The following is an 18,636-nucleotide window of genomic DNA, read 5'->3' on the forward strand; positions in this document are numbered from 1 at the left end:
ATATTTACAAGAATTTTCTTGCCAAATTTGGGGGATTTTTTTTTTTGGAAAATAAAAGTTTTAAGCGAAACTTTTGAGGAATTATTGGAATTTTCTTCCTGAAGGTTTTGCAACTTTTCAGAAATTTGGGGAATTTTTTTGCAGAATTTTGGGATTTTTTCAGACAAGAAAGCAATATTTTTGGTGCCCGTAAATGAGGGCAACAGGAGGGTTAAAAAGTCTCTTTTTGATGCTCTTCTGATGCCACTCTAGAGCTTGTAAAAATATAGAACCAAGAACAGCATATGTGCACGTACCTTCTTGTTTATGTTTTCATTTTGCTAAAAATGTGTTTTAGATGCAGAACACTCACAACCCATTCTTTCAAACTCATCAGGAATGCCCAGTTTTGGATCCACAAGGGTCTTGCCCAGGAGCAACAATCTTATTTCAGCTCATGTAGACAGAAGATTATCTATTTTCCTTCTTAGAAAACACCTCAAAGAAGGAAAAAATAGTTCTGATCGTATGGAAGATAAGTAAGAGAGTGCAAGAGCGAGGCAGTTAGAGGTGGTGGCAGTGGACTCTAGTGGGTCTGACACACTGACAGGCCAAGCCATACACAGAGCAGTCTCCTCCTCCTACCCTGCCCCGGCCTATATTAACTTTCCATGGAGCTCCACCTCACAACCACAGGCACATGGAGTAGGATAACACACGGCCAGGGCTCTGAGAATACACTCACATACCCACACATACCGCTAGACTGCACTGAATCCCTCCACCTGTCTGTGTTGTGGACCGTTGGATATATATTCTCCTGGATGGACTGTTAAACTTCTGCACCATGTCGCTGCGCTCGCCTCAGGAGAATGTCGGCCTCGGTGAGTGACGAGATTTACAGAAAAGCACATTTGAGTGATGTTGAGGATGCTTTAGGTTAAAAAAACAAATACAGGGAGAACAGGTGAGACATGAATAAGAGGTTGAAGACACATGAAACACTCGGCGACTCCTGGATGGCAGCAGTTCAGTGTTTGTTTTGGGATCATAGATCACAAAACAGCTCCATGTGTCAAGACTTTTTGTGAGAGACAGCAGTGGAGACACACTGTTAATGACTTTTTTAATGTCTTCTCCAAATCAGTCAAAAGTGAGGGGACTATCTCAGGTGAGACAGTACTTAAATTTACCTTATGACCTCCATTCTGGGACAGTGTGGGGCAAAGAGCATGCGTTGGGAAAGCATGCTTATCTAAACAATCTGATTCTTAATTACCAAAGCTTTTATCACTAACAAACAGTGAGTACTGCGAAACGAGGCCACATGCCAGAAGAGATAATGGGAAATTTCAAAGTCTTTCTATTGGTTTCTGATTTGTGGAGGATGTAAAGTCTCTTGGATGGATGGAAGTTTGCAAATTTAGCCCTTAAACGAGAGGAAAAGAGTTCAAAAAGTACAATAGCAAAGAGAATAAAGCTGACCTCTGACCTTCAAGGAAGAAAAGGGGAATCGAATGTTGGAACAGAGCATCATTTTAGCAACTTTTACCAAACATCATTATTGTAAGTTTTCTTCCTGAAGTACTTTCTTATATATAGTAAGCAAATTTCCTTTTTCTGTCAGTCTCTTCACTAATCATAGAGGTATTATGTAATAATGTTATTTCTATGATATTATGGACATATTATTGGGCTACAAAACCTGAAAATATGCATAATTCAAATTATTGCATGACTTTTTGGGGGATACTGATAAACCCAGTAACATCATCATCAACTCAAAATAAGATTAGCTACTAAAACAAATCTGCATCATGTCTTTTCTCAGCATTTTTCCGAGACATGAGTCATCTGTGTACTGCGAAACGGGGCCACATGCCAGAAGAAAAAACTGCATTAGGGTTCTCATGATGGGAAATTTCAAAGTCTCTCTAGTAGTTTCTGATTTGTGGAGGATGTGAAGTCTCTTGGATGGATGGAAGCTGGCACATTTTGCCCTTAAACAAGAGGAAAACGGTTCAAAAAGTATCATATCAAAGAGAATAAAGCTGACCTCTGACCTCCAAGGAAGAAAAGGAGGATCGAATGTTGCATCAGCTCCCGATTTATGAATCAGTTTTCTCCCTGAAGTAGTTTCTTATATATAGTAAACTCAGCAAACCCTCAAATATAGGCTGTGCTGCATTTTTCTGTCACTGTCTTAACTAATCATAGAGCTATTATGTAATAATATGATTTCTATGACATTCTGAACATATTATTTTCATAACAGGAGAATATTATTAGGCTCTAAAACCAAATTCAAATTATTTGCATGACGTTTTGGGGATACTGATGAACCCAGGGACATCATCATCAACTAAAAATAAGATTAGCTACAAAAACAAATCTGCATCATCTCCTTTTCTCAGCATTTTACTCTCATTTGCACCGACTAATAACGGAGACATGAGTCGCCTGTGTCGCGTCCCGTTCAGTCCGCATGCAGCTCCAGCTCCCTCTCCATCGCAGAGCCCATCCCGGCCTGCGAGAGGCATCTGCATTCTCGGACACATGGGCTCTCACATGGTCTGCCTGCGGATGCTGATGTAGACTTGCTGCGGCTGTGATGCTGCTGCCCGCCCACCCACCCATCCATCCATCCATCCCCCTCATCCATCCATTCACAACCTCCACAGCATCCAGGCGCTGCGGGACACCCAGCCGCAGTCTGAATGAGAGATTTGAAACAGGAGAAAAACACTACGGCGCCCTGCAAAGAGCTTCCAGCCCTGGATGCTGCTGCTGGAGCCTCTCGGGGGGGAATGTGGTGCTGATGTGATTCAGGACCGCTAAAAGAGAAACGAGCCGCATCTCGGTGCCAGATGGACTTTCTAAATCCGCCATCCGCAGTGAGTGTGACCTGTCCCGGGGATTTTTCTCACTGACACGACTAATGCAATACCGCGTGGCATAATCTTCAAACAGCATTAATTCCCGTCAAAGGGGGAATAAACAAGTAGCCTAGTGGACCAATTTAGAAAACAACAGCTTATGTGCAAAAACAACAACACTTGGGCCAAGTGGAGGCTAAAAAAAAAACGCACGGATGGAAAGAAACAGACCAGACTACAGCCTGAGAGCTTTTTAAACCTGAATTTTAGCTGCACTTGACTCAACTTTGGAAGATTGTAAAATAATAAACCGCAAATAGAGAGAACATATAAACAGTGAGGTCTAAAATTCAGATAAGTGACATCTGTGCTGTAGTACTTTTTGCACCACAACCCAGAATGCCTCATAGTGAACCGTACTGTTAAGTACAAAAATATTTTCTGTTTTTCTTCTTGCGCTTGTTTCTTCAAGGATTCCTCAAATGCCTTGCAAACTATGATAACTTTTTTCTTTTACAGTTACAGCCGTGACTGAACTTTGTTTTGACTGTGCCATCACGTTAATGTATATAAACCTGATAATGATAATCACGTTTACTGCGTGCACTGCTGGCTTTTGTATACTGCTGTTATAAACGCGTAAACACGGAGTTAGAGTTTCCAATCTACCGCTGTCTCGTGATCTCCAACTTCAAACGAATGTTTTGAATGACTCCTGCTGCTTTCAAGTGCTGCTCGAAGATTTGACATTCACGACTCTCCGTGGTGTGGAACGAGACAGCAGACATTAAGCAAGACTGCCATGTCTGTGCTGCAAAAAAGAAAAAAAATCTTTTATGGCTTTTTAAAAACTATATAATAATTGTAATTCTATTTTGTTCAGTTAATTTAAAAAGAATAAAGGCCCTAACTAGGAATTTAATCTTTTTGTTTGTACTTTTCAGTTTCTAGTTTACACATTTACAGTCTGAGTCAGTATAATCAGAAAAAAAAAAACATTATTACGAGGTGGAATTTTAGAAGCCAAATTGTTTCAAAATTCAGAGAAAACATTTATGAAATTATGTGCAGTTACCTGAGACTCATTTATGAGATTCTTTAAAATTATCCATCCATTGAATCACTAGTTGCTGACCTGGATTCATTTTATGTTTGGACAATGTGTGTTTAGCATATCAGTAAATCAATCATTGATTAGTAAATCACTTAGAATCACTTCAGACTTGTACCTGTAGTACACTTTGATTGCAAAACTAAAATATTTAAACCAATGTTACTAAAAAATATGTTGAAAAGTCTATTAATGTAAAACAAAACGAATATAAAACTGTAAATTTTGGTTGACAGTCACATTTGTAGGCTAGTAGATTAACACATATAAACTAGTAATTTATTCATTATTTAAATAATGAATCCAATTACCCCTAGAGTGGCTTCAGACCATTATATTATCAAATCAAGGGTATTTTTTTTTATCGAAAACAACCTCAGATGGCCAAACTGCAGGCAGACAATATAAAACAAAAATGTATAAACGATATAAAACTAGTAAAAATCAATCAGTAAAACGCAATGAAGTAGTTTAAAATACTAAATCGGCCATAAAAGGACAGCAAATTGTAGGATAATTGAGTTCTACATGATAAGTGGTTTAAAATAAGTCGTTACTGTAAATAACCACTCCAACGTATGGTCTGTGAAGGGCTCTTTCACCGTAGTGGGGATTTTTCCGACGGTCCGTGAAGGCGGCCTCGTAACGTCACCGCTGCCGTTCATAGCTCTGCCCAGCCTCAATGGCGATTGCAACAGATCCGCAGAGCCCGTGGAGCGGAGCGCGCTCAAACCTCGTCTGGGTTTGATTAAAAACACACACCCGAACTAATGCGACGAACAAGGACTGTAAGTAAATTTCTGTATGTCGTTTTGTGCCACTACTGTGTCCTCTGTGCGCCATTTCGAGGCGGATCGGTGCCGTTTAACCGACCGCGGCTTTGTGCTGCTTAGCGCTAAGGAAAGCAGTACCACGTAGTCAAAAGCCTCCGCCAACAACGGCTCCTTTGTTCGCGCTATCGGCGGATTTCTCCTTAACGCTGGCTTTCATATTCACCAAACCGACCGTGTGTTTAGACGACTCTCCTACCTGTGTGTTTTTGTTCATGTGGATGTTACATCCACATGAACATAACGTGTGTAAATGTGATAAATTAAGTCGACGGTGGTCCGGTAGTAGCTCGCCAGCTTGCCGCTATGCTTCCATTCCTGGCTCTTTTTTCTTTCCGCCAGCCACTACACACACCCGGTGGAGGCCAGAATAACAGGCAACTCGGTTTAAAAGGTTTTATTTGGCTTCTGATGTGTAGTGAGTGTATGTGTTTGTTGCTGGTCGGTTTTAGTTAAGCCTCTGGGTTTCAGATAATTTTGTCGATACCGAGAAACTGGACTAGCAAGCGCCTTAACCGGACGGGGGAGGGGTTAGTTTCCCTTAATGACACCGCGTAAAGCCGGTGAATGAGACGGTTTGTTGTTTTGGTGAAATTTCCCAACATTTCTCAGTCTTGACAAGCCCTAAATGTGGCTATAATTATTTACAGAAAATGTCAATAACCTATTTTAAACTTGAAACTCATTCTAGGATACTTTCTAGTCTTCTAATCCATTTTTTTTATTCTGTTTTCTCTTGTTTTCCAGGTTATACCCAAGTAAAATGGAGGATAGTTTTGATTGCGACTGTGGCGAACTTGAGCCACCTGATCACTGAGGGTGAAAGATTACTTTAAAGACTTCAAGGCCAGACTCATTTCAGTTTTATAGATCAGGTGACACGAGGAGAAAACTAACCAGACAGATTTAAACGTTTAAAAACACACAAAAAAATAGTGCGATCAGGCACATTTCATATGAAGCTGCTCAGGACCAGTCATACACTGAATGTATCTGCACTGTGAGGATGCAACCGCATGCTTTTATAGTTTAACATAGTCTCAGTGCTTTTTAATTGGCCTCAAAGTTCATTCCATCGCAGTCTCTAAACACTAGTTTACTGTTCAGTTAAATATATCCACACACACACAGGATCAGAGGGGAATTCAGCTTTTCAGATTTCTCTCCTTTATTCAAGATGGAAAGAAAGTTTGACTACGCATTAGTGTCCCGCATCTGACGGTGACGGCGAGACAGGGGGGCTCGGTAGTCATCTGTACAGGGATCAGTCAGCTCGGCCTCTAAAGCAGAGGAAGAATTGTTTGATAAATTCCTCTGCAGCCGTTAAAGTTGGGCTTGAAACAGGCCAGAAATCATACGTTAAAAGTAGCAGAAGTGTGGTGTAAAAGCCTAAACAAAACAGTCGTAATGGCAGAGAAGTTTGAGTCCCTAATGAACATCCACGGCTTCGACCTGGGCTCTCGCTACATGGACTTGAAGCCTCTGGGCTACGGAGGGAACGGCCTAGTCTTCTCAGCAGTAGACACCGACTGCGACAAGCGTGTTGCCGTGAAGAAAATCATCTTGACCGACCCCCAGAGTGTGAAGCATGCACTGCGGGAAATCAAGATTATCAGACGCCTGGACCATGACAACATTGTTAAGGTAAGCTGCAGGGCTCAAAGTATAAAAGACTGTTCATCCCGTACTCTAATTATGAGAGGAAACCAGCGTTCATTAGTGACCTTTCTTTTTATGTCACCAGGTGTTTGAGACATTAGGTCCCAGCGGTCGCAGACTGACGGAGGACGTGGTGTCCCTGACAGAGGTCAACTCAGTCTACATTGTGCAAGAATACATGGAGACGGACTTGTGTCAGCTGCTGGAGAGAGGTCTCCTGTCTGAGGGCCACGCCAGGCTCTTCATGTACCAGCTCCTCAGGGGCCTCAAGTATATCCACTCTGCCAACGTGCTGCACCGCGACCTCAAGCCAGCCAACCTGTTCGTCAACACAGAAGACCTGGTTCTCAAGATCGGGGACTTTGGCCTGGCCCGCATCATGGACCCCCACTACTCTCACAAGGTAAGACCAGTCTCTAAGAAGCAGAGTTTAGAAAATCATTCTTGTGTGGTTTCATGATGAATGCTTGCCATGCTGCATAGTTTTCTGCACAAAGATGAGTGTTCAGTTGCTGTGACACAAGATGTTTATTGCCCAGTACTGCGGTACTCCCCAGGGTGACGCAGTTTTTCACAGCAGGAAGTAAACAAGACAGGATGTGGTTCCTTGTGGTAACGCCTCTGTTTCCCTTCTCAGGAGATGTGAGGCTGGAAAACAGTACCATGGGAACTATTTTTATTCCATTGTAGCCAAGTGTACACAGTTAGAATTGAAAATCAGGCTGTTTCCAGTTCTAAATTTATATATGAGTGGGTTTGTCATAATGTGGCTTAATAAAGCTGAAGGTAAGACACATTGCACAGTGAAAGAAATCTCAAATATTTGACTATGACTGTCTCAGATCAGCTTCTAATGATCATGTTAAAGGCTTGAGGCAGATCCATTACAGACACGCTGCATTAACGTAATGTAAAGGTCTATTTATATCTGAGGGTGTATGTTTTCCCTCAGTTCCATTTGCATGAGATCATTACTCCATTTTAATGCTATGAGGTGCAGAATCAAGATCTCAGAAAAGGCTGTTTTCTTCTTGTTACAGACCTTTTCCGTGTTCCTCATCAGAAAGAAGCACATTGTAAACCTCAGCACTAAAAGCCAGATGTTGACACACCAAATGTTGAATGCACACATTTTAAGGCTCTCTATAAAAGCTGTATTTTGTTTTGCGAAGCAGTGTAATGTAGCAGTAAACTAGATCTTTAGTGTGAGAAGAGAGTATGGTCACCCTGTCTAATTGCAGCCAGGTGGAGGGCCTGTGTTGCCCTTGTGTGTTGCTGTCACCCTATAAAGGGATGAGGAAATGCCTGTTGATCACCATATGGTGGTGTGATGTGAGAAAATGTAGGTTGGGAAGCCTTTCCCTCCTCTCTCAGTGTTGCTGCTGGATCTCCTTAGAGCGGAGAGGCAGTCAGATGCTTACACGTGTCTCAGATTAGTCATCGGAAGGTCTGAAGTTAGCTCACGTGACGTGATCCCTCTGGCTGCTAGAGCCTCATTCATATCCCTCACACAGCCACGATCCTGCCACATCACACTCCACTGTGAGACAGACTTACGCACACTTGTTTACCATAACCGCTTATTTCTAGCTCTCTATCACTTCTACGTGTTAGTCTAGTCACATTTTCAACTCGGACTTCTAGGTTCTCACATGAGTCATATCTTCAGTTGAGACAGCATGTCACTGAGCAGTAAGAAGAGGAAGGTGAGGGCTCATAGTTGCCGGGAAGAAGTGAGAGCTTCTCACACAGTTCAGTCACTGCAGCCACCACCTTCCCTTTATTGCTGGGTTTGCTGTGTGGGCGGTTTCCCTCTGTATAAGCAGTTTTTCCTGATGGGAAACATGCAGGCAAGTGGGTATTGAAAAGCGGCTTGCCTTAGGTCAGCTGTCTTGTGTTTGACTATTTTCTGCTGTAGTTCTGCAGCAGACGGGTGCTAATGAGCTTTTGTCAAGCTTTCAAGCACTGTAGAGGGACTGAGATTTAACAATGCCCACCTTTGTGGACAGTATTGCTGTGTTGTGTCTGTTTCTACTGTGTGGCAGGAGAAGCAGAACTGGTATCTCTACCAACCACTATGGCGCCTGTAGTTATCTGATATATGTGTCTCAGACTAAATGAGGTATGTTTAAAAATGAACCCATCTCCCCCACACGATACTGTAGTGCCCAGTGGAGTGTGCAGAAAAAAAAACCCAGTTGGTTTCAGTGTTGGCCAGGACAGGATGACAGAGTCACTGGGAGCAAATATGCTTTCACAACCACCCTCTACTTCTAGCAGGCAGGGTGAGACAGAGCAGCTGGGTGGTTGAGTGCCTGTTATTTGAATAACGCTGTATCTAAATAAAGAGATGCTCTTTTCAAATGAACTTCTGTTTCTGGCAAAGTTTCAGTAATCTGGATTTCTGCTTTAGGTAACATAGACACATTTGTTTCATCTTCTCCTCCCACATTCCTACTTTGTTGTAATGCCTTGAGTTAATAAAATACATAACACCTCACTGGGTTCCCTTAAGGTGTTTATTAATCCTGCATGGCTTTGTTTTAAATGCAAGTACCTGAGTGTCTTTGCTATCATTGCTTGAAGAGGCAAACTGTTTTCTGCCTGTGTGAACTTTGAGGTCGGCCCTTGTGGTGGCCCAGACTCAGGAATGACAAGAATTCACGTGCACTCGTCCAACTTCTCCAATCCCAATTCCCCTCCTTTTCCCAGCCAGCTCTTTGTCTTGCTGTGGGAGTCTTGCTCTGGGCTGTTATTGGAACCTGATCTAAAGCTCGTGTTCATTTCCAGTTGTGGCCCAGCATTCGATGGGAAAAAGGCAGAATACAGTGGATATACTTCTCATCCATTTAGGTTTAGCATTAGTTCTATTTAAACAAGATATTTTGAGTTTTACACAAGCATAGCAAAGGCTGTAAACTACTTGGGAATACTGTAACTAATTGAATGTGTGTCTCAGCTAAGTGATATCAGATCTTCTCAGTGTAGCAGCATATTTTCTTTCTGAGTTTTCACATGCCAGATATAGTATGACGAATCATTTGCTTTGAAAGTTAAAACATTTCATAGAACTGAGTCTTGTCTTCTTCTGTGTGTGTGTGTGCGCGCGCGCGCATGTGTCCTGCTGTAAAATTCTGTAATGTGAGATGCTGCACAGATAATAACGGGGAAGTTTTTGGGAATGTAATAAGAAGCAAAGTTCACTGAGGTCTTTGCTGCAACACAAACTTTCAGCACGGTCCACTACTCCAAGCCACAACTGCAATAACACACACACACACACACGCACATATTTGACCCAGTTGTTAAGCCAGAAACAGGCCTGTCTGGCATCAGACTTCACAGGATCTTAGAGGAAAACTGCTGGGGAATCAACTGAAGGCCTGATGAATTTCAGAGAGTTGGTTTCACTTATTTTCCCACATCTGAAAAGATTCTTTGTTGCAACCAACAGTAGTTTAATCATGGTCTGCAGCAACAAAAAGTTGACTGAATTATGGTGAATAGTAATAGACCAGATTGAAATAAACTGAATTAATTACGTCCATATGTCCAGTGTGTTGTGGGACTGCAGTGAAGCTCTGCTGATCGCCTGTTTACAGTCCAACCGTTGATCAGTGATGTGATACAAGTGGGTGGGTGAAGATTAAACTACAGTGTCAGCAGGGAAATCTATTGTTTAAGCTGTAAATCACTAAGTTTATCCTGGAAATGGAGGCAGTGCTGAGGATGATTTTTCTGATTGTAAATCAACCACCTTTACTGACATCTGGTCAGATCTGCTTCAGGTTTCAGTGACTAACCACAGCCTGACACACACTAAGAGCCTGTTATGAGTCATTAAATGTCAGCCTGATCTGATCTAGATCAGGTGGTTAAGTTATTCACCAACTGTTGCCGGGGGTATTGAGATGGGTGGTGCTTTAATCCCCTTGTGTCTGTCTTTTATAGTGAGTGGCCCACTTAAAAATCAGTAAAAAAGCGAACTTGAATGTTCACCTAATGCACTTTGTGCCCTCAGCTGGCAGGCGAGCTTTAATCTGCTCCTTTCAGTTCAGAGTCCATCGTACAAAGAATTGTCCTTATGCAATGACCCAACAATTTTCCAGCTAACCTAATTTACATCTCTGTCGTAATGCTCTGCTAAGCTGGCTGTATGTATTTCTCCACCATAACCACAATCACGTGTGTCAGCTTTATTAGCCGTGTCTCAGAATAGGGGCTGGACAGACTTGCAGGTGTCAGTCAGTTGGTGTGACTTGTCTGTGTGCAACACTATCTTTTAATTCCTTTTGACCTCTTTACGAGCCTCTCTTGGACAAACAGATTAGTTTAGTTAGAGTTTTATCTGCAGTCTACATGGCATGTCATTTATAGGTCCATCAAAACAAGGGCTTGCAGAGCAGTGATGCACTTCAGGATAGTGTGACATCAAGTATTCACGGCTAAATTAGGGCAGAAACAAGAGCCACACTCAGTGGTGAGCTGACCATTTTGGTCCCACCACAAACTACCTCTGCATGTGAGGGGGGAGAGAGGGCAGCAAGGGTGTTGTTTTACCACTTCTCCTCCCCCAGTTTCCCAGTGTACACACACACACACACACACACACACACACACACACAGGTCAGTTTCTTTTGTATGCAGTGTCCTCTCGTCCCTGTGCTAGTCAGGCGCTGTTGAGAGTGGAGTGCAGGTTGGTGTCACTGGTGTGGCAGAGGGGGATTATCCTGCTCTCTCAGACTGCTGACAGGGCCTGCACGTGTCTGATCTCCCCTTTTTCATCTGTCTTTTCTCTCTCGGGTCTTTGTCTCCGTGCTGCGTTGCATACGTGACCGGCACAGAGTAGGTTTGTCAAGGAGATAGTGGAGGGCCTACGAAGTTTAGCACAGACCAGCAGTCATGGCTCAGATCTGTTGTTAACAAAAGTGTTGTAGGGCCCGCATGTAGGTACAGGAAGTAGTACTAATCACATCCATTTCTGACGGCCACGGCAGAGTTAAAAGGTTTATAGTCATCCATGAGCGCAAGGTCGCTTTAAGAAAGATACTGTAACATGCGGAACAACAACAGAAAGCAGACTTACAATTAGTAAAACAACCGGAATCATTGTTACATTACACATCAAAAACAGTTTGTGTTATTGTCTGGTTTCAGTGGTTTCAAATCTCATTAGTCAAGTTGTACAGTTACGAATACTAAAGATACTATAGCTAAGGAACTTGTTAAATGTGTTTTTGGTTGCCAGAAGGACTTTATTGTGGGTTTGAGTTGTATTTTCCTGTGCTCTTGAGTTTTTCCTTTTTTCTTTACGTAACAATTTTCCAATTGTTGGTTGTCTCCCCCTCTCCCAGGGTCATCTCTCTGAAGGTCTTGTCACAAAGTGGTACAGATCTCCTCGGCTGCTGCTCTCTCCTAACAACTACACCAAAGCCATCGACATGTGGGCTGCTGGCTGCATCTTTGCTGAGATGCTCACAGGGAAAACTCTGTTTGCAGGTAAATGTTGACCGAGTTCCTTATGTCTTCTTCACTGCAGTACCTCGTGTACAAACTTAATGGCAAGCAGTCTTCAATGCAGTTCGGGCGGCTCAGGTAAATGTGGGGCATAGGTCACGTGAGGCATATGCTTATCTTGCTAGTCTGTATTTCTGTTTAGAACAGACTGGAGATATGCCTGCTTTTACTACCCTTATTGGTCTTTGCTAATCCGGCTGGAGCTGGAAACACTAAATGTTTTTATTTGTCAAAACTGCCTTGAGCTGAGCACAAGACAAATAACATTTCCATTCCCATGATCCGCTGTGCTGAGCCTCGCACCAACTCAGGCATGCAAATGTTGAATGTTGTATAACTCTTCTAAAGTACTCAATGCTTGTCCGCTTGGTATTTCAGGAGCCCATGAACTGGAGCAGATGCAGTTGATCTTGGAGTCCATTCCTGTACTACGAGAGGAGGACCGACAGGAACTCCACAGCGTCATCCCCGTCTTCATCCGTAACGACATGTCCAAGCCTCACACCCCACTGGCCAAGCTGCTGCCTGATGTCAGTCCACAGGGTGAGTACCGTGCTATGCGTGCAGAAGTACTTGTGGGCTCATAAAGTAATCAGGGTGTTGTCTGTCCTACTTGCTAATCTCATTGTCGCCGTCCTTTACAGCCCTGGATTTTCTGGAGAAGATCCTGACCTTTAACCCCATGGATCGTCTGACTGCCGAGGAGGCCCTGGCCCACCCCTATATGGCTGACTACTCCTTCCCCCTGGATGAGCCTGTCTCGCTGCACCCTTTCCACATTGAGGATGAAGTAGATGATATCCTGCTTATGGACCAGAGCCACAGCCACACCTGGGAAAGGTGAGTTAACTCACTTCCCTTTGAAACACCTGCTCTCTCTAAGACATACATTTATATCATTCTCTTGTTCACACATTTTTCTTTTGTGATTACCTTCAGTGGAGAATAGTTTGTTTGCTCCTGTAAACTAAGCAGGAATAGTTATACAAGTGACCTGACAAGAAATAGAAAGCAGGCTTTACTATTTTTCTTACCTAGTCGGATGGTTTTATTTGCATAGTTATGCTATTTGAGGGACTCGACATATACTTATAGGAGGGATTTTATCGTTTATTATTTCTGTTCTTTTAGGTACCATGAGAGCCAGCTCTCAGAGGCTGATTGGCACCTGCACAGCACTCATGACCCAGACGAAGTTCAGGTCGATCCCAGAGCACTCTCTGATGTAACAGACGAGGAGGAGGTCCAGGTGTGTTCCAGTTCATACAAGCAATACATACTGAATAAAAAAAAAATAGCTTATCCAAGTCAACAAGCTATAGAGAACATTTTTTGCTCCCGACTGACATAAATATTCTTTCTAAATTGATGTCAGAGGCTGAAAAATGTCTGTTGTCTCTTTCCAGGTGGATCCTCGTAAATATGCTGATGGAGATCGGGAGAAGTTCCTGGATGAGCCGTCCTTCGACTATTCAACTCTGTTCCCAACGGAGCGATCCTGGCAGGACGACCACCACGAGAACAAGTACTGTGACTTGCAGTGTAGCCACACCTGTAACTACAAGGCCGTGTCACCCTCCTACCTGGACAACCTCATCTGGAGGGACAGTGAAGTCAACCACTACTATGAGCCCAAGCTCATCATCGACCTCTCCAACTGGAAGGAGCAGCAGAGCAAGGAGAAGGCCGACCGCAAGGCCAAGAGCAAGTGTGAGAAGAACGGTCTTGTGAAGGCCCAGATCGCACTGCAGGAGGCAGAGAAGACCCAGAGTCCGGTGGAGAAGGACAAGACACAAGAGAAACACCAGACAGAGAAGCCTCAGAGCCAGCAGAACCAAGGCTTTGACTTTGACTCCTTCATCGCCAGCACCATTAAACTGAGCCTGCAGCCGGAGCCCTGTCAGGAGGTGACCCTGCTCAGCGAGGTGGGCCTCCTGAACGAGCTCAACTCTTCCGTCTCCCAGCTGGAGGCTCCCCGCTCAAGCTCCATGTCCAAGTCCATAAGTCAGGAGAAAGAGGAGAAGTGCCTGGTAAACCTCGCCCAGTTAGGTGGAGGAGGGTTGGGCGTCGTCGGTGGGGACTGCGTCTGGCCTGCTCACCCCTGGGAGAGCTTCGGCTCCGGGGAGAGAGTCGGGGAGAACGGCTGTTTGATAGATGAAGCGTGCTGGGACATTCGCAAAGAGGACCACTTCCAGAAGGAGAGCACTTACACCAGCTACCTGGACCGCTTGTTCAGCCGGAAGGAGGAGGGCGTTGCAGAGACTGTGGCCGGTCCAGAGACGGAGCCCTCGGTCGTGAGCGAGCTGGACGAGAGCTTCCTCGACAGTAACACAGAGATTGTGCTTAATATGCAGCTGGACTCTCTGGCCCTGCCCGGCTTTGACAGCACCGATGACTTGCCTCTAAAATCCATCCAGGCGTCCCTCACCCCCTGCGCTGTCAGATGCTCCCCACAAATTGCCCACAAAACATACAGCAGCATCTTCAAGCATCTTAATTAAAGAAATATATATATCCTCCCTCACAGTGCAAAATCTAGACCGTTTTGTTTTTATGTTTTTTTTTTTTTTAAATATGATATATTATTGTACTTGAATCATTTCATACCTTTTTTATTCTGGTTACTTTTAATTATTATAATTTTTTTGTAAGAGTTGAAAGGGGTGATTTATTTAAAGAGTTTTGGTCATCACTCTGAGCCTTGATCACCAGGCCTTCATGGGTTAATGTCTACGCCCTCATTGCTAAACTGGCATGTCACTCGCACATTTAAGTACTGTAGATGAAAGGTCAGCAGGAGAGAGGTAGCTAGAAGAAATGTGAGCAGGAGGAAAGGATTTAAAAAGAGGAGATTTGACATGAGGAAGGATGGTAGACGCTAACATTGCTGTGGGCTTTAAAGTGCTTTCAAACAGCCTTTTCCTGGGATGGGAGAAAAAAAGAGGGGATGGGGTGTCCTTTTTTTATTTTTACTTTTTGACTTTCTAACATTTTCCCCGAAGAAAGCTTCCTTAATAACCCTTTCATACTGTAAATCTGACACATGATGCCAGCAGCAACCATTATCGTAGGCGTTAATGTAAATGTGTTATCTACCTCAAGGTAACAGCCGCGAGAGACACTCGAAGCCGCACTAGTGCTTTACACACATGACCATCCTCATACCATGAAATGAAGTGGTCGCGTAGATGAAATCTGTCTCACTTTAGCATTTAACATAGTGAGGTGTTTCAGTAATCATTATTTATTTCTAGCAGATGTGCGATATTTATTTTATCAAAATGTGTTATTTCAATGTGATTATTGAAGATTGAGGAGTTGGTCAGACTTCCATTTTCATTTCGGCACTATATGGGCGTGCAAGTGTTCCTTTTGGTTTAAGGTAGGATGCAAATTCATGTGTTCTGTTCTAAAAGAAGTTGAGGCTTTCCATTTTCCATCAATATTGTTATAATGGATATCATTCTTTTTTTGTCCACTTTGTTTTTTTATTTATAGGTGCGATCTGTCTTTAGTGGATAAACTCTTTTATGGTTTAAAGAAGCGCCTATGAGTCTTAATTTTTTTTTATCTAATTGTAAAAACAAATTGCGTGCATGGAGGCAAGAGAAAGGTACATAGTTGCCTAAAAGTTCATTCTCCTCAGAAAAAAGACTGAATACACAGTCAAATCAACTTTTCAATAACCAGTATTTCCCCCTTTCACTTTGATCACAGCTTTCAGTCTTTCAGGCGTGGAATGTACGAGGTTCTTGAGTGTGGGTGGTTCTATCTTCCCCCACTCCCACACAGCCCAAAGGTTGAGCTGTTTCATGGTGGTAGGTGGTGGACTGGTAAAGATGTTCCCCAACAGTTCTCAGTCGGGGAGATTGGTGGCCGTTCCTCCTTAAAGCCAGGTAGAAGCTCAGAACACCATCGCTGAGTCATAAAGGCAGCGTGAGCAGAGGCACCATCTTGCATAAATACCAATTCCGAGCATCTCTTAAACGTTTTCCGTTCAGTCACAGGCCCTGGGACCTGACGGTTTGACCAGACAAAACCAAACAGCACCTGACTGACCAGGTGTAACCCAACAATGTGTAACACGTTGTCCAGTGGGGAGAAGGAACTTTTGGGACATTAGATTGTACATTAAAAGTAAAGTCAATGGTGAGTATAATGTACGTCAGTTTTAATTGTACATTTTTTGTTAAATTTCTATGTACTTTTTCCAGGCAAGCATGATGAATTAGGTTAAGGTGTAGCATGTAGAACACTTAGGACTTTTTTTTGTAATCATTGGTTCCCCTGTTCTACAAAATATCTTAAAATAAAAATTACTGGCAACGAGTTTGGCCCGTTTCTCCATTTCTAATCAGGAATGACTCACTGAGCTCATACTACTGTTTTGCATTTTGTTTTCAGCTACTGGATCCTTCTAAAAGTGCAGACTGTGATGCAGTGACATTTACGTTCTACTTTGAACGTCCCGAGGCAGCAGACTAAATTACGCCGGGAGCGGTGGGAAAACAAGCTTTGAATCTCCAGCTAAATGTAGCCCTAGCTGAGACCACCATGTTTCAGAGCCGTTCGTGGTTCATAGATTACATAACGATTATGTAACAAATGTGTACATTTTCATTTTATGACTGCAACGTTCCGCCCCGTTCTGCGATACTGGCTCTGTCAATGGAACAGGTGTGGAAACGCAGTACGGTGCAGTTTCAGATCCCTTCTCAGACACCGTAGCTGAATTGCACAACTTTAGAATCGCATGAGAATCTGTGCAACGAATAGCTCATAGCGACTCTGATGAAGTCACACTGACGGTCAGTTTTGGAAGAAAATACTCAGACTAGTGGAGAATGTTGATTAGGAGTCTGGGGATTTTTTTTGTCTGTTTTTTGTCATTTTGTTCCTTTTTTGGTCATTTTTTGTCTTATTTGTGTCCATGTTTGTCGCTTTGTAACTTTTTTGTCAAAATTTTTCTCTTTTTTTGTTTAGTTTCATGTCGTTTGTCTCATTTTTGTAGTATTTTGTCTCGTGTTTGTTGTTTTCTGTCTTTTTGTCAGACTTGTCTCATGTTTTTGTTGTTTTATGTCCATTTTTTTGTCGCTTTGTAACTTTTTTGTATAATTTTTTCTCTTCTTTTGTTTAGTTTCATGTCGTTTGTCTTGTTTTTGTCATTTTGTGTCTCATTTTTGTAGTATTTTGCCTTCTGTTTGTTGTTTTCTGTCTTTTTTGTCTGACTTTTGTCATTTGTCTCATGTTTTTGTCGTTTTGTATTTCCAACTCTGGTAATATCTTAGAATCTGTTGGAAACTTTGGGTCTTGGTATTGATGTTGATGTTACTTCCACCTCCCATGCTCCTTGCCACACTGCAAAAACTGCTCAAGGAACACGACCAAGAGCTTGAGGCTTTAACTCGTCCTCCAGACTCAGATCCCAGACTCACTGAGCATCAACAGGATGTACCAGAACAAGCCTCATCCACAGGGGCCTCACCCCACAACCCACAGGACCCAAAGGAAATGCTGCGAAAGTCTCGATGCCAAACACCACAGGAAACTCCCAGAGGTGCTGTGTCCATGGCCCGACGGATCAGAGCTGTTTTAGCAACACAAGAGGGACCTACACGATATCAGGCAGGTAGATCTAATGGATGATATTGTATGTAATGTTGTAAAAGTGCCTGACAAAAGTAAATTTCCTTGAATTTCCTGCAGTAGATAACGCTTAGTATATTTGTATCTGAACCAACCTGTTTGCTTTAAATATTCCCTCCTAATAGATCAATTTCTGTCCCGGTTGGAAACTGCTTCACTTGGAGCAGAGCTGTAATTTTAAACAAATCTAACCTCACAGGGAGGGAAGGAACTGTAGTACAAAGGTTGGAGCCAATTGTCTTGCTATAATCAGATACAGCTGGGCTTGGGTTTCTCTCTGCTGGGGAAAATTAGGCCAGCTATGTGTTGTTGTCTTGTTTTTTTGCTGCTTTTCCTGCTAACAACTGCCCTTGGTCATGGTGATTAAACCCTGCCGGGGTACTCAGATGGAAGCCGAGGCACCTGATTTGCTTCAAGAGATAGAATAAGAGGATGTAAAGTGAATGTAGGCCACAACAATGTCAAAATCGAAGCTGTTTTCTCTCTAAATCTCTGTCAGCTGCTTCCCCATTCTCTCCATTTTTCTGTTCTTGCTTTTACAGGAGGGATGCGTAGCTTCTGGTTTGATTGAGTCCATCTCGGCTCGGCTGTCAACACACGGGTTTCTTCATTACTGCCGTCATGAGACCAGCCAACACTTCCTCTCTGCTCGCATTCTTGGGAAAATTACTGCAACTATTGTGTCTTCCTCCTCAGTCTTGCACCTACATACCTCAGTTTCTCATGTTACGTCCTCTCTGCCACTCATTCCTCGCCCTCTGAGGTCTTTCCTGGTGTCCTGGGCCTGTAAGGTTAAAAATAAAACCCAGCTACACCAAGATAAGCAGCTCAACTCGCCACCCATCAGCTGACAGTAGCTTAACGCATTAGGCATCCTAATTCAAGGTCATGAATGCTATTCTCCTTCCTGGAAAGACCAATTAAAAGTCAGTGTTTTCTCATTTCACCAGCAGCCAGGAACTGCTTACGCTTCCACAGAGTTTCCTCTCATCAAAAAGCACCGAAACAACTTGTGTAA

General features: G+C 43.1%; 1 protein-coding gene across 3 annotated transcripts; it reads left to right on the forward strand.

Annotated features, from left to right (window-relative positions):
* The first annotated feature begins 676 nt into the window (after positions 1-676).
* mapk6 (mitogen-activated protein kinase 6) lies at positions 677-16,301 on the forward strand. Of its 3 annotated transcripts, none has more exons than XM_023283969.3 (8): positions 677-863; positions 5,544-6,440; positions 6,541-6,858; positions 11,810-11,954; positions 12,351-12,515; positions 12,617-12,812; positions 13,104-13,221; positions 13,379-16,301. In XM_023283969.3, exons 2-8 carry the CDS (start codon positions 6,204-6,206, stop codon positions 14,471-14,473), a joined length of 2,274 nt encoding a protein of 757 aa, XP_023139737.1. In that variant the 5' UTR covers positions 677-863; positions 5,544-6,203; the 3' UTR covers positions 14,474-16,301. The 3 variants fall into 3 exon arrangements, with proteins under 3 accessions (XP_023139737.1, XP_023139739.1, XP_023139738.1); XM_023283971.3 differs by lacking the exon at positions 677-863 and adding an exon at positions 2,681-2,873; XM_023283970.3 differs by lacking the exon at positions 677-863 and adding an exon at positions 4,600-4,754.
* The last annotated feature ends 2,335 nt before the right edge of the window (positions 16,302-18,636 follow it).

This window comes from Amphiprion ocellaris, chromosome 1 (genome assembly GCF_022539595.1).
Source record: "Amphiprion ocellaris isolate individual 3 ecotype Okinawa chromosome 1, ASM2253959v1, whole genome shotgun sequence".
In the NCBI taxonomy this organism is placed as follows: domain Eukaryota; kingdom Metazoa; phylum Chordata; class Actinopteri; family Pomacentridae; genus Amphiprion; species Amphiprion ocellaris.